Source organism: Apiospora phragmitis (genome assembly GCF_038363925.1).
Source record: "Apiospora phragmitis strain CBS 135458 chromosome Unknown utg000005l:1.0-4161743.0:1.0-4166827.0, whole genome shotgun sequence".
In the NCBI taxonomy this organism is placed as follows: domain Eukaryota; kingdom Fungi; phylum Ascomycota; class Sordariomycetes; order Amphisphaeriales; family Apiosporaceae; genus Apiospora; species Apiospora phragmitis.
The window spans coordinates 3,657,267-3,670,949 of NW_027117403.1; the positions used below are offsets into that span (position 1 = coordinate 3,657,267).

The following is a 13,683-nucleotide window of genomic DNA, read 5'->3' on the forward strand; positions in this document are numbered from 1 at the left end:
CAGGAAGGATGTCACGATGGCTGTGAAAGGCGGTTGGGTACGTAGCAAAACCACCCCATCAACCCCTCCGTCTACAATATCAAGTCAGAAGAGGTAGGACAGATCCAAGGACTCCAGATAGCTCAATCTGCCTTCAAGAATTATTTCTGATATGTAAATATATTAACACAATCTGTAGCCCGATATATTATAATGACGGTATCCTAAGTAAGTCCCGCAGCCAGCTCGTTTCAGTACAAAACAGTATTCGTTAACATCGTAACCCAGCCATTTTGACCCAAATTTTATACCAACCAGACAATTTGAAGGGAATAATGCAATCTAATATGTCATAAATTGATGCGTATTAGAACAACCCAACTCTTTTAGGGCTGCGGCGAGGGATTTGCAGGGTATGGAGAGTAAGCCGACCTTCTGTCGACTCCCAAGGCTTTCTCGAGATCGGTTTCCTTAGGTGGTGATTCCCGACCACCCAGCATATCCGTGCTACGTTCAGCAGTGTTCACAATAACAGGGTTCTTAACAACATCCCTGGCACGTGTGTCATTGTCCTTTTTGAACTTTCCTAGGAACGCACGGTAAGCCGCGTGGTAAGTTTCTAGTTCGGTGAGTTTCCAGAGGTTCTTGTCATTCAGCCAGTCCCAGACAAAGAAGATGACAATGGTTGTTGGGACAGTGAAGGCCCAATAGACCCAGAAGTTGTCCTTGGTCAAGCCCGGGTCCTCTAACACCGGTATAGACCAGAGCGCGGCGAAAAAGGTCGCCGGTAAAAATGCCATGGTCATCAGGGCGATCACCTTCATGGTGCTGCCGTCCCGTCTGGCTCGGTCGGCCAATGTATGACCGATGCGGGTGTCTTCGCGAGCAATCAGCCCAGAAACCTGAAGTTTGGTTAGCCTGGTGTTATATAAAAGGTCGTGTTCGGTGAATAAGCAGCGGAAACTCACGACGTTGGCTTGGGCCTTGGCTCGTTTCTGGGTAGAGAGTGCCGACTCATTGACTGTGTGAATCCTGGCGCGCAGTAGCTGCACAGCAGCTCGCATCGACTCGGCCACCAGGTTGAACTGCGTAATGGTGTGCTCCTGGTGTTCGGGAGCATCTTTCTCTTCCCTAACGGCCTTTTCAAGCCATTCTTTCCAGCCGTCGGTATTTTCCAGCGTCTCAGCTATGGATTTTGCAACGTCGACACTTTTGAACAAGGTCGAAAAGACGCCAATCACTGTAGCAATTCTCCTCGAGGCTTCGGAAAGCCGGTTCACCTCCTTCTTGGATGCTTCAGCTTCTTCCAGCTGCCCTGCCTTGTTGACCTCGATCTGATCCTTCGTGTCTTTACGATGACAGTCCTGTCGTTGCTTAGAAGCGGTCCCGGGGCGTCGGATTTGCCCAATCTCAGTCTCTCTCCGCGCCTTCAGCTCTTCTTCCTTTCTCGCCCACGCCCCATGTTTTGTCATCAGCTCAATGTCCCCAAGACTGTAGCCGTCTGTGACAATGAGTCTATCCAGATAGCATGTTGCATCAACCAAGCCAAAGAGCGCTAGAGTGAGAGGATGATACAGATGGTGGGGCTCGAGTCCAGGCAGATAGAAGTCTTCTTGGCCCGGAATCTCAGGGCTATCCTTCCTCAGGAATGAATGCTTCTTCCATTCGCTCCGTTCAGAAACTAGGGCTCTAGTCTCCATAATCTTCGTATTGAAGGACCATGCCATCGAGTACAAGTAGTCCTTGTAGAGAAAGCTGTGGCAGCCGTTCCCAGTATCGACATGGTACCATCCTGACCTAGACGAGATTAAAAAACCCAGCAGCGATTCATCCAGATCGAGGTCGTTGAAGAGCCAGCGGAAATTGGTCTTGCTGAGGCAAAACCCTGTCCCTTTCTCTGACACGGGCAGAAATATCAATTCAAGGGACGCCGTGTGTGAACCTAAGCTTCTTCGCGCGATCCTGTTTCTTCGCAGTAGATCAAATAAGCCTTCCTCATTTGAACGCGTATAAGTTGGCTCCTCGAAGTCTTGACCTGGTACATCGACGGCGCTATACAAGTAAAGTTTCTGGCATGGTTTATCGGCAAATCGAGACTCTTTCTCTCGGTCATATTCAGTCGAAGCGTACTTTCGCAGAATGTCCATTCTGCCAAAGATTCGGATTGGCAAAGCCCAGATGACGCTGGAGATTGAGTGGGCTGCACACTCTTGTGGAGCAAAGGTAGTCTTCAATGCAAGGGAAGAAACAATCTCGCTATGTGTCCAAAGAAATAACGAATCGAGAAAACGCCCAGTTTACTCGACAAGAATGAGTCTGCCTCGAGGCTGGCGGAAATCCATCGAGTTATTACGAAGCGACGGATCACACATGTTGAAGCGGGCTGTCGATATTGTGAAAAAGCTGAGAAGAGGTGGAACACCAACCTGCTGCAAGCCAGGGTGCAGTGCAGGGGCTTGAGGGGGCGGCACAGCTGAGATTGGTGTGCTTAGATGGACAACGAACCAGTGCTTGCAGCTTCTGTGCAGCGGTTTTTCGGGCGGCAACTTCGTCTTCCACACAATCGGAAAATCGATAGGTCCAACATGAATTCGACATGTTACAGACTCAGCTTCGGCGACCAACCTGGCCAGATGTGGTGATGACAGGACACATTTACGCAAAAGCAAATGGACGAGACAGTCGCAACCGCCCGTATCACCTACCCAACAGGCCAGTACCCATCAATTTTGCGCCAGCCCAATCCTGGGGGGCAGGAATGGAATGGCGCTTAGGCCGGCGCCATTTCAGCCGCAATGGAGGCCCCATGTGTATATACATACGTTATACAGTACGTACCCCTGAAACTGCATACAACTCAGGCTCGCTTTCCTTATGCACTTTGGGGCTCATGGGTGGGTCACCTGTCTGCCACCAAAACTTCACCAAAAAGCTCCGGATCCGACCGGCCTGGCCCACTTTTCCACCACCTAGGTCGACGGGCAGTCCCCCAAACGACAGATTTGGTAGGGAAATACACACAAAATTGTCGAAATATGGGCCTCAACCCCCTGCTAGCGGTACCAGAACCCCCTGTCAAGGCCCCTGAAAGTGCATCTTTTCAAAAGTCGTATGCAGTATGCACTTTATGCACTTTCCCACCAAAAAGTGAGTCGGGCTCAAAAAAATATGCACTAATACCCACATATGCACGTTCCCCCGTATGCAGTTTCAGGGGTAGATACTGTATACGGAGTATATATACATACCTCAACTCGGTGGAAAGCGAAGGCAGTTGTTGCCTGCAAGACAAATGGACGGATGCCGGGACCCTCCAGGGACTAATCCCGTGCCCATCTTCGTCTGACATGGATTCTGGGCTATGTATGGTGCAGGGCTGAGTGGTGGCTGGGGCAGTGCTTAGGTTGTGCAGTAGTTGTGCGCAGGCGTGGATAAGTCGGAACCTGACTACCCCGCACTGGCACGGCAAGCGGAAGGGACCTTGGTGGTGGGAGCCTTGGACAGCTTTGGGGGGGGGGGGACAAGGCTCTCTTCGCCCATCACATTGACCTGATTGGACTTACCAGCCTTCAAAGGGGTGATGACTACCTGATCGGTGACTCGTTCGCAGCAAGCGCTCATCAAGTTGGTTCTCTTCTTCTACAAGCCGCAGCGACCGACCGGTGTTGAGTCTCTTCGCGCATCGAATGTCGCTCTAATCAGCAGGCGACTTACTTACTTATTACACTTATGACCCTTTTTGGAGGTGGTGCTCTAGACACTCCGGTACGCCCTCCGTGGCACAACCAGCAGCATGTCCGTTAAAAGATTACGTAGCCTCATCAAGCGCGCGGTCAAGCACACCTTTCAAAGCCGTCCGAAATTAACAGTCAACACAGCAACAGAAAACTGCCAAACGCCCCTGGGTATGAGTGGTCGCAAGTACAAGTTCACAACCGAACAGGCGATATTTGTGGACTACACAGAAGATGGCCAGAACAGCTCTAGTTCGCCCACCACCATCGCCACCTACCCTCAATTGGGCATCCTCGAGAAGGACTATGAACAAGATCTCAAGTCATCTCCTGATTCCTCGCAATGGAAGAGGCTGGAGAGCCATGTCGCAAAGCTGAACAGGGAGTGCGAGAGTCACGTATCGTATAAGGTGATATACGTTGTGCGTCACGGCAGAGGTGTTCACAACGTCGTCATGGATGCGGTGGGCTCCAAATGGAAGGTATGCGATCCCCAGTGCTATAATTCTGCAAAAAGTAGCTCGCGCATTTGCTAACACATTTGTATAGGAAAAATGGGCACTGGTGGAAGGAGCCAGGTTGGATGAGCTCCCTGAACTGCCCGAGTTGCTTGCCTCACATGGCGATAAGGACGGGCGTATAAAATGGGTCGATTCACCACTAGTTCATAAGGGGAGGGAACAGGCTCGAGAGCTGGCCAGAGACTGGGTGAAGTGGAATAGAGAAAACGGGATACCGATTCCTGGGACCATATACACGAGCCCCATGGTCCGGTGCCTGGAGACTACGGAGCTTATCTATGGCGACGTACTTCAGGAGAATGGGCGCAACATTCAACCCGTTGTTAAGGAGAATCTAAGAGAGCGGCTAACAAATCATACATGCGATAGAAGGAGCCCCAGGTCCTGGATAGAGAAGAACTTTCCCAAGTTCTACTTTGAACCCGGTTTCAAGGAGAAGGATACTCTTTGGAGGGCCAAGAGGACCGATGGGGACAACAACTGCAGAGACAGAAGATGAACATACAGTTCGCAAACAACGCCTCCTCGAGGACATTTTCGATACGGATAACTCTCACTTCATATCCTTGACGACTCACTCATACGCTATCTCGGGCATTCTAGCCGCCGTCGAAGGGCCGCTATTACGTGTTAAGGAAGGATCTATGCTTGCAATGCTAATTAAGGCAGAGAAGGAACCACCTCCTATGAACGGCAACGGGCCAGGGGGTGGGACTGTCAAGCACGGCCTTTAATTAGCAAAAGCATTGATCCCTATCACATTACCCAAGGGGGGTCACTATCTCCCCCTTAAGACTATGAGGAGCAAGATTTTGGAATTCACTTCCAGTGTTTATTTATGGCGTAACGATATACATGAGACTTTCTACGGGGGAATACCTGGCTTCCGAAGCGACTCCTAATCCGGGGGGGGCCACAGGGGATGTACATAGGTACGACGGATTGGGATCGGCGTTTTCTTACACGGTTGGGTATATGGATATCTTCTACACGGCGCAAAGGACTACAATAATGGGTTATTTCAACATTTTACAAGCACCTCCCCTATTGTATAGCGAGTACATGTCGAGACCCAGGGGGGTGTGACCCTTGTCTCATGAATCACGTGCTGGTTGGGAATTCAGTCATGCCGCAAACACTTTGTCACACGGCTTTGTCCTGCGAGTTGGTTGGGTTGGGCAGCCAGGTTCAACGATGCCGTTTGAGCCGATTTTGAACAAAGAAGCGCTGGTTTGCTGGACCCGCCGTGTTTCCTCGTGTGCGGTTGCTTGCGACCAACCAACGACAAGGCACAATCTTTTCGATCTGCTCCCTTACGTATTTATGCCAGACGTCCTCCGGAGGAATCATAGGAAAAATCAGCCTAGCCAGACGCGGAGTAAATACACCTGCAGCCTAGTTCTAGCCTCCAAGCACCCACACCTATCGCATTTTAGACAATTTCGGCTTTTATTCTCCGAGGACCCATAACCGCTTTACCTAGGTTTCACATCAGCATGGGCAATTACGAGTTCTCTCTGCTAGAGAACGTGTTCAAATATGAATTTGATGATGTTAGCGACTTGAACAAGGAAAGGGAAAAGGATGGGAAAAGACCTATGCCGCCTACGCTCAAACGACTAGAATGCTTGGGCATCATGGATGATTTCGATAAGGAAGACCGTTCTGCCGATCAGACCTTAAAACCATGGGCTCGTATTTGCAACCACGTCGACTTTCTGAATAGAGAGGGCAAGGATGGAGCAAAACACAAAGTTGTCTTTCTGCTTCGTCACGGCTACAGCTTGCACAATTACATCGAGAAGGGGGCGGTGAAGACGGTGGCAGGCAGGGTGGTAAAGGACAATTGGAGGGTGAGTTATAGTTCCACGAAAGTCAAGATACTTTCGAGAAACAACTAACGGTTGATGGCATTTTTGTAGAAAGATCTCAAGGTCGCTTACAAGAAGTATGTCAGCTTGGGAACCCTCGAGAATGCCTTCAGGGAAGCTGGTAACAGATTCTCCTCATCTTTGGCCAAGCATCTTGGTATAGAGGGTGCCAATCCAACAGTAACAATATCGCTTCTTGACGCTCCACTGCTCCTTCTCCCAAAGGAAATTGTAGAAGAACTACGCGACTTGGATGTCAAAAACAACGATGTTCGAGAGCTGAGAGAGGAGTGGCTCACATGGGTCGAAAAGGACAAGCTTCCTTGGCCCGGCACTATTTACACCAGCCCCTTAGATCGCTGCCGGAGCACCACTAAAGTAGTATTTGGAAAAGACCACAATTCTCAACCTGTAATCAAGGAGGATCTGAGAGAGAAACGCAACGGCGACGCTTGCAACTACCGCGCCTACATATCGAGCACCGCGGCCAAGGATCAAGGCTTTGTACTGGAGCCAGACTTCGCAGAAGAGGATCCCTACAAAAATGACATAAAACATGCAGAGAAGGGGAAAACGACGGAGTCGGAGGAGCAGCTTGAAGAGCGTATGCGCCGGCTCTTGAGCGGTATCTTTGACGACGACGAGGAGAGCGTTGTATCTCTGACTACGCATTCTTACAGCATCGGTGCTTTGACCAAGGTCATGCAATGCAACTACAGACTGGATGAAGGGGATGTCGCCGCGTTCCTTGTCAGGGCTGTGCCAGTTTAGGGGTTCGTGAGCTTAGGCAACTGGGGGGATATGCCATAATGAGCCTTCAAGTTAACCTTGCATCTAGCCTTATAGTGTGCCTTGTATTTCTAATTGTAACTTGTATTAGTTTTGGAGTAACATTTATCGTATGCATGCGTGATACATAAATACCTATATGTATATCCAGCAAGGATATAGTGAAGCAAAGTGGGCCAACTGATCGGCGCGGTCCGGTCATACCCCCTTGCAATGATGAATCTCAATGATATCACCGCCGCTCTCCACCTATTCTCGCGGTGCCCAGTGATCTATACCACTTATACACGCATCGAGGAAACCCGAACAGCAATGACCATGCAGCTGACGACCCCCAAGAGAGCGCGCGGGAAGCGGGTGCCAGGGGTATATTTTGACTGTATCGCCGAACTGGAGGAAGAGCAGGACCCAGGGATTCCTGGTAGCTTTTTTTGCTGGCAAGATACCAGCAAGACAAGGCGAATCTGCTGCCACTCTGCCCTATCTCCCAGTGCCTCTGCCTGGACCATATCCTTTGCCGACGGCAAACCTCGTGGTACTGTTCCCTCTGCTCGCCGGCCGCGCGACGCTTGCTAGGCCTCATTTTGGCAATGCTTCTGCGGGATCACGAATAGGTGGCATCATCACAGGGGCTGTTCTCGAAGGCGGATGCCCAAACTCGGCGACGAAAGGTTAGGGTACCTGGGATGAGATTATGATTTCTACATACACCTACTACTACTTGGGTGTGCTTTCACTTAGATGTACTATACTAGGACACCAAGTAAACTTACGAGCCTGTTTCTAATGTTGAGTGAGCATCAATCAAGATAATCTCTGAATATATTGATCCAGGTTAGCTAGTCGAGCTACTATTCCGTGCAGTCGTTCGGGCACAAACTTCCTAAATCCCTATATTCATCAAGATCGTGCACACCCGGCAGCACTCCTACCACGAGAAAACCAGGGGCAAGCCTCTCTCTCACTTAATACTTGTAGCCCCCAGCCCTCGTCGCAAACAGCCCCGCGGGATCAACGCTCTCCTGCAGCCCCTTGTACCGCGCGTGCCCCCGGTACGACCCCGTGACGTTCTGATCGCCCGCCGCGTCATTCATGAACAGCGGCATGTACGCCTCGTCCGCCCCCTCGGCCCCCAACCCGGCCTGCGCGAGCCACTCTGGCAGGCGGCCCCGCAGCCAGTCGGTCATGTCGCGGCCCAGCGCGTAGAGGGTCGCGTCGTCAAGCCCGTTGAGCCAGCCGCACTGCAGCTCCAGCACGAGCCGGTCCGGGTCGCCGCCGCGCAGGCCCATGGCGTTGCCGCCGCGCGCCTCGCTGCGGCGGCCGACCACGGCGGGCAGCGGCTGGAAGTCGGTCGAGCACTGCGCCGTCGGGTGCAGGACCGTCAGGTACGCCGCGGTGATGTCGCGCCACTTCGCCGCGATCACGGCGTAGAGGCCTGGGTTGGTGGGGATGTAGGGGATGGTGAAGGTCTGTAAGTAAGTAAATAGAGGCGGTGGTCAGTCAAAGAAAGTAGATGCGTGCATGGTGTTGGGGGGTGGGGCAGCTGCCAATGTCCAGGTGGTCACATTGGACACATCTCGGGAGGACGTCAATGATGGTACACTCACCCTGAAGGAGTACCTGGCAACGGCGGCCGAGCTGAGATCCCCGTTGGCTTTGAGGAGCTGCGCGTAGCTCTGCGTTTTGGCCAAGTCGATCAGGGGCGGGATGTCGAGGAACGGCACCAGCGGGCCGCTCGTGGGCTTGTCCGGCCCATCGTGGAAGAAGAACACGAGGGCCGCCGTGCCGTTGAGCGTGGTGGCCAGGTCCGTGAAGATGACGGCGGCCTTGGGGTCGTCGGCGTTGCCGGGAACGAAGCGGTGCAGCGCGGCGTAGAGCGCGTCCTTCTTGGACGCGTCGTAGAGCCGGGCGCCGCCCCAGACCTGGCCGATGGGGTGGGCTTCGATGGTGAACTGCGTGACGATACCTTTTTGGGGGAGGGGGTTGTTAGTATTTAAGTACGTAACGTAATATGACGATATGGCGGTGCATGGATGAATGGTCCTTACCGAATTGGCTTCCGCTGTCTTTCATTGCAACCGCAAGATCAGGCTGAGCTTTGGCATCGATATTGACGATAGAGCCATTTGGCATGATGGTTTCCCAACCGACTATGCTCTATAGTGAATGTCAGTCTCATATATCTAATTAGAGGCGATCCAGGATCGGGAGAACTTGCATCAGCAGCCAGACCATACTGCGCGCTCAAGAACGACAAGCCACCCTGCAACAGCAGCCCACCCACGCCCACGATCCCGAGCCGGCCGCCAACGACCGTGACACCCGACGGCTCCAGATCCCCAATAACATCATTCCACTCGCCCGCCGGCTTCACGAGGGCATGGCCCGTCGCAGCGCCGTATGTGGCGCCGACCCCCATGCTGCGCATGGCGATGAGCACGCCGTCGTCGATGCTGCTGTGGCCCGGGTTGGGGTCGTGCCCCCCGCTCTTGACGGTGAACCGGACGTCATCGCCGTGGTCGTTGAGGACCCGGACGGCCGCCGCGACCTGGCCCGCGTCCTGCGGCGACACGATGCACGCCGGGCGCAGGTCCCGCAGCGCCAGCGACCAGTACCGCTGCGTCTCGGCCGTGTAGGCCGGCTGCAGCGGGTAGGCGACGCGGCCGGCCGGGAGCACGTCCGCGATCTCGCGGCAGGCTTGCGCGGTGGCGGGGCTGGGGGCCGCGAGCGCCAGCTGCTGGGTCATCAAAAGAGGCCATAGTGTTACTACTAGGGAGAGGGCCACCCAGCGAACGTTGAGAAGAGCCATGCTGCTGGAGGATACCGTTGTAAATTCGCACGAGACTACTACAGCTGTTCACAGTACAGTTGGTTAACCATTCCCACTTCTAAGGAAGGACCTGTACTCCTTCCGCTGAATTCGCCATACTAGAAAAACGGTGATCTTGACCGATTCTTATTCCTCCCCCACTTTACGGATTCAATTGTAGTCACATACGACTTGTACGCATCCACGTTAGCCTGGCAACCAGGGAGTGCAGGAATCACGCAATTTGGTTGGACATCTTTGGTGGAAAATCAGCACTAAACAAGAAGAAGAATAAAAGATCCACGGTGTGCCATGTAAGGGGAATATACATCGAGTATGCAGGTGCACACGTGTCTGTCCGACTCATACAGTATGTGCTTTCCAGACGGTATAACAAGATCTGTGGTATCCAAGATCGACTCCAGGACTTGCTCCGAGGTTCCATGTGAAGGCCCAGGGAGCTCCAGGGTGTGATTGCTTTCCATTCGGGGCTTGTTCCGCGAAAGTGCCTCTGTCGCTCCACTTTGAGCGGAAGGGAGGAGGTGGTTGACGGGAAACAACATGGAGAGAGGACTCCATTGTTTTCTGGTTTCCCCCCCTTTTTTTGCAACCTAGTTATCATATCAGAATGACGATAAGTCACATTCTTAAGACAGTAACAGACTATATGTGCTGGTGTTGCTTTTTGTTATTAATGCAGGCCCCTCTCTTTGGCTAATGCCAGGCTCACTGCAGCAGGCCGGACAAACCTTAAGAGACACGGAAATCAGACGCTGCATGCGGTCCTTATGGATTTATTACAGCCATTCTCCATTCCTTATGCTACCCAACCCAACGTCAACATGGCAAACCTCAGGATGCCAAGTGTGTGCCCGGATTGGGGCGCACAGATGATGGCATGTGACTTTGTAATAGATCAGATAAAGCCAAAAGCGTCAACCGCCGCCCTGGGACCAACACACACACACACACAAACAAACGTCTCTGCACGGTCGCGAAGGTTTGCGGCCAGCAGCGTCGGAAATTAGATGACAGAAATGACCCGTCCCGACAACTTGTGACACTGTCATGTCATGATGATGCGTACTGACAGACCTACTGTACCTCGGGAACTCAGAGAGAGAGAGACCCTTGAATTGTAATTGTGCCTGGACGAACGCTTTGATTCCTACCTGACCCATGTGACTCCCGTACTGTCTTTAGTGACTGGGAAATCGCTGGATGCTTGAGGATGCGCGGACAATGTTTGTCTTGGGCCGGTCGGCCTTGGGAAACCTCCGGATTTAGAATCTCGGTTGGTCGCGCGTGGGCTCTTCGTTGCTCCTCTTCCAACAACTCAATCCAACAATTGCTGCACGCACGTCGTTCGGAGTGCAACATGATGCAAAGAGGAGCTGACAGGGATGGAATGCAGGAACAGTCCGATGTTTCCCTGTTTGCCTGCACGATTTCGCTCTACGAGTATAACCCCTTTACACCGCGTTCGCCCTCACTTGCAAATTAATTGGTCGTGCATACGCTTACAGCCAGTATGTATGTACGTACATGGGTGCTGGTAGAAAAGGGATCCAGCGTGACAGCCTCATGTCCATGACTCCTCGGAGCTTTTATTAGGCTGGGTCCGTGAATCATAGACCCTCGCGCCATTCTTTTGCATGATGTATTGTACAATATTGTATATCGACAAATTTCCGACGGGAGGAAGCGGCGAAGACAATATGGATAAGGGGACCGACACGTAGATTGTACATGAGTACATGTCATGTAGGTAGGGGTCGGGTACTTAGAGAAAGGACCCTTATTAGGAGCAAACAGTCAATCAATGATACTAGACGAGATGAACCTTTCCAGGGACCTACCGAGCCGACCCTTGAGGTTGCGTTGCTTGCCCATCCCGCGAGTCAGGATGCCAAAGTCGGCTGTCACGAGGAGAGAAGCTAAGATGAACGAGAGTTAGATGATGATTAGATCCCGCCCACTGAGTGGAAGCTTCAGCACTAAAGCAAGGAACGGGCGGACTAGTCAAACAGCACAGCCTCAAGGAAACATGAATTGATGCCGACTGTGACTGGCTGGCGTTGAGGGGAGTGGAGAGGAGGGAGGTAAGCCAGCAAGCAAGCAGATTTTGATACATAGATGCTGATGCTGGCAGCTTCGGAATTACATGCATATTGGCGAGGTCCCTTACAAGTTACAGGCCAACGTAAGCGGGCAGGTCAATTAATGCATTGTAAAAAGTAGGCTGCCGTCGATAAATCGTTCGGCCCAAAGTGGGATGGGTTCGGATTAGAAATGGATGACTCGGATGCGAAGAGGGGCGCAAAAGGCAATTAAGATCGAGCGCTTATGAAACGGCCATATTAATGAAATCCCATCCTCAATTCTTATCCAGGTTATGGTCATGATCATAAATTTGCCCATGCCAGTGTGTGAGATATGCCTGCCACTTTACCACCAGCAGCTTGCAGGTATCATGCTCATTGCTCACTCATACCCAGGCCAAACCAACCATGGCCTGCCATGCCGTGCCGTGCCGTTGCCATGTCTCGCTCTTCTCTGGTGTGATCTGCAAGACCTACTCGGACCCTAACGGCGGGCTGCGACAGTTGTGTTTCCCACCCCCGAGGAAACGCAAAAGACACGAAAGACATGGTCTTTGCTGGGACCGGTTGACGGCTGTTAGCGTTCTAAGCGTTCTCTTCAGGCGTCGATCATAAGAAATCAATTGATAAAGGGCCGTTTGGGGCCACCAAGCTTAGGACGTCGATCCGGAATCTCGGCCTTTTGAACTGCCCTTTGCCCTCTGGCTGTACATGGCATATCTTTCTTGGTCTTGCATCGTAGAGGATTGTCAGCCGTGTTTGTGTCAGCCGTACACCAGTGCCTCGCGCTTCCTTACTCGGTGATTTCGAACCTTCTTCGGCCTTCATAGTGACGCCACAAGCGTGTGTCCGATATTGGCGGCTAAAGGCTGGCTTCCCGGGTCACGTACCTTAGGCTAGTTTCAGCTTGGGGGTTGGTGCCAACACCTGCAGCAGCATCTGCATCCCATATCTGCACACTACACCCATTGCATAGCCAGCATCCAGCAAGGTGCTTGCTTGCTCCTGGCTAGCGATGTTGTCGATTGATCCTACATGCACGTTAATAGATGCACCTACCGTACTCCGTATGTAGGTACTCCGTATAGTAAGCCCGTTCGTTTGATTGACCATCCATGACTGATCCCATCCTACACTCTGCTTTGATGTTTTCCCCCATCCCCCAAGACCTAGCGCCGCACCCTATCCCGTCCTATCTGTCTATCAGCAGAACCTTGGTGCTGGGATGAACGGAGACTGATCCTGATTCTGAGTCTGATTCTTCCCGACTGGATGGATCGGGGATGGGCTGAGCTCGAGCGAGAAACGTCAAACAAACAAGCATATCCCTTGAAACAGAAAGGATTGGATATCATCTATTTTCTCATCTAATTCTGATCTGACGACACCGACAGACATATGTACTAACAAGCACACGAATGGAGGGGGGAAAGGGGGACAGAAGTACTGTTAGACATTGATGATATGGCACTTGCCGACATGGCTTCATCAGTAGATGATCGTATCATGACAACCACGTCTTTCATCGGGCCCGAGTAAAGTTGGAGTCCAGACTTGATAGATTACAAAACCGAACGCGGCGCTGCTGCTAGCCACGTCAGTCAAGCAGGAAAAGCAGCTCGTCAAAACAACACAACAATCGACTGATCAATGCTCTCGGATCGCCTTCAAGGGGGGGGGGTGCGGTCGACGACATTTGAGCAAATAAGTTTCCCCCACAACCGACCGATCATATCTATCGGCGAACCAAGGAAACGCAGAGGTGGAAACAGATTGTCGACAAGGGGGGTGCGTGGGTGAGTGGTGCCGGGTAAGGGGGGGCTTGCCCAGGAATACCTTAGAGGAATAGCTGTAGAATGCCTGTCTATAGGAGCGAGA

At 52.2% G+C, this 13,683-nt stretch overlaps 4 protein-coding genes across 4 annotated transcripts; 2 read left to right on the forward strand and 2 right to left on the reverse strand.

Annotated features, from left to right (window-relative positions):
• Positions 1-365: 365 nt before the first annotated feature.
• On the reverse strand, positions 366-1,679 carry PG994_005140 (uncharacterized protein; the record flags this gene model as incomplete). The annotated part of the gene is made up of 1 exon (XM_066856549.1): positions 366-1,679. One exon carries the CDS (start codon positions 1,677-1,679, stop codon positions 366-368), a length of 1,314 nt encoding a protein of 437 aa, XP_066718716.1.
• Positions 1,680-3,772: 2,093 nt separating this feature from the next.
• Positions 3,773-4,733, forward strand: PG994_005141 (uncharacterized protein; the record flags this gene model as incomplete). The annotated part of the gene is made up of 2 exons (XM_066856550.1): positions 3,773-4,195; positions 4,263-4,733. The coding sequence occupies 2 exons, from the start codon at positions 3,773-3,775 to the stop codon at positions 4,731-4,733; spliced, it is 894 nt and encodes a 297-aa protein (XP_066718717.1).
• A 997-nt stretch (positions 4,734-5,730) lies between these two features.
• PG994_005142 (uncharacterized protein) lies at positions 5,731-6,876 on the forward strand (the record flags this gene model as incomplete). The annotated part of the gene is made up of 2 exons (XM_066856551.1): positions 5,731-6,087; positions 6,157-6,876. 2 exons carry the CDS (start codon positions 5,731-5,733, stop codon positions 6,874-6,876), a joined length of 1,077 nt encoding a protein of 358 aa, XP_066718718.1.
• Positions 6,877-7,859: 983 nt separating this feature from the next.
• On the reverse strand, positions 7,860-9,703 carry PG994_005143 (uncharacterized protein; the record flags this gene model as incomplete). The annotated part of the gene is made up of 3 exons (XM_066856552.1): positions 7,860-8,363; positions 8,502-8,860; positions 9,109-9,703. 3 exons carry the CDS (start codon positions 9,701-9,703, stop codon positions 7,860-7,862), a joined length of 1,458 nt encoding a protein of 485 aa, XP_066718719.1.
• Positions 9,704-13,683: the final 3,980 nt, after the last annotated feature.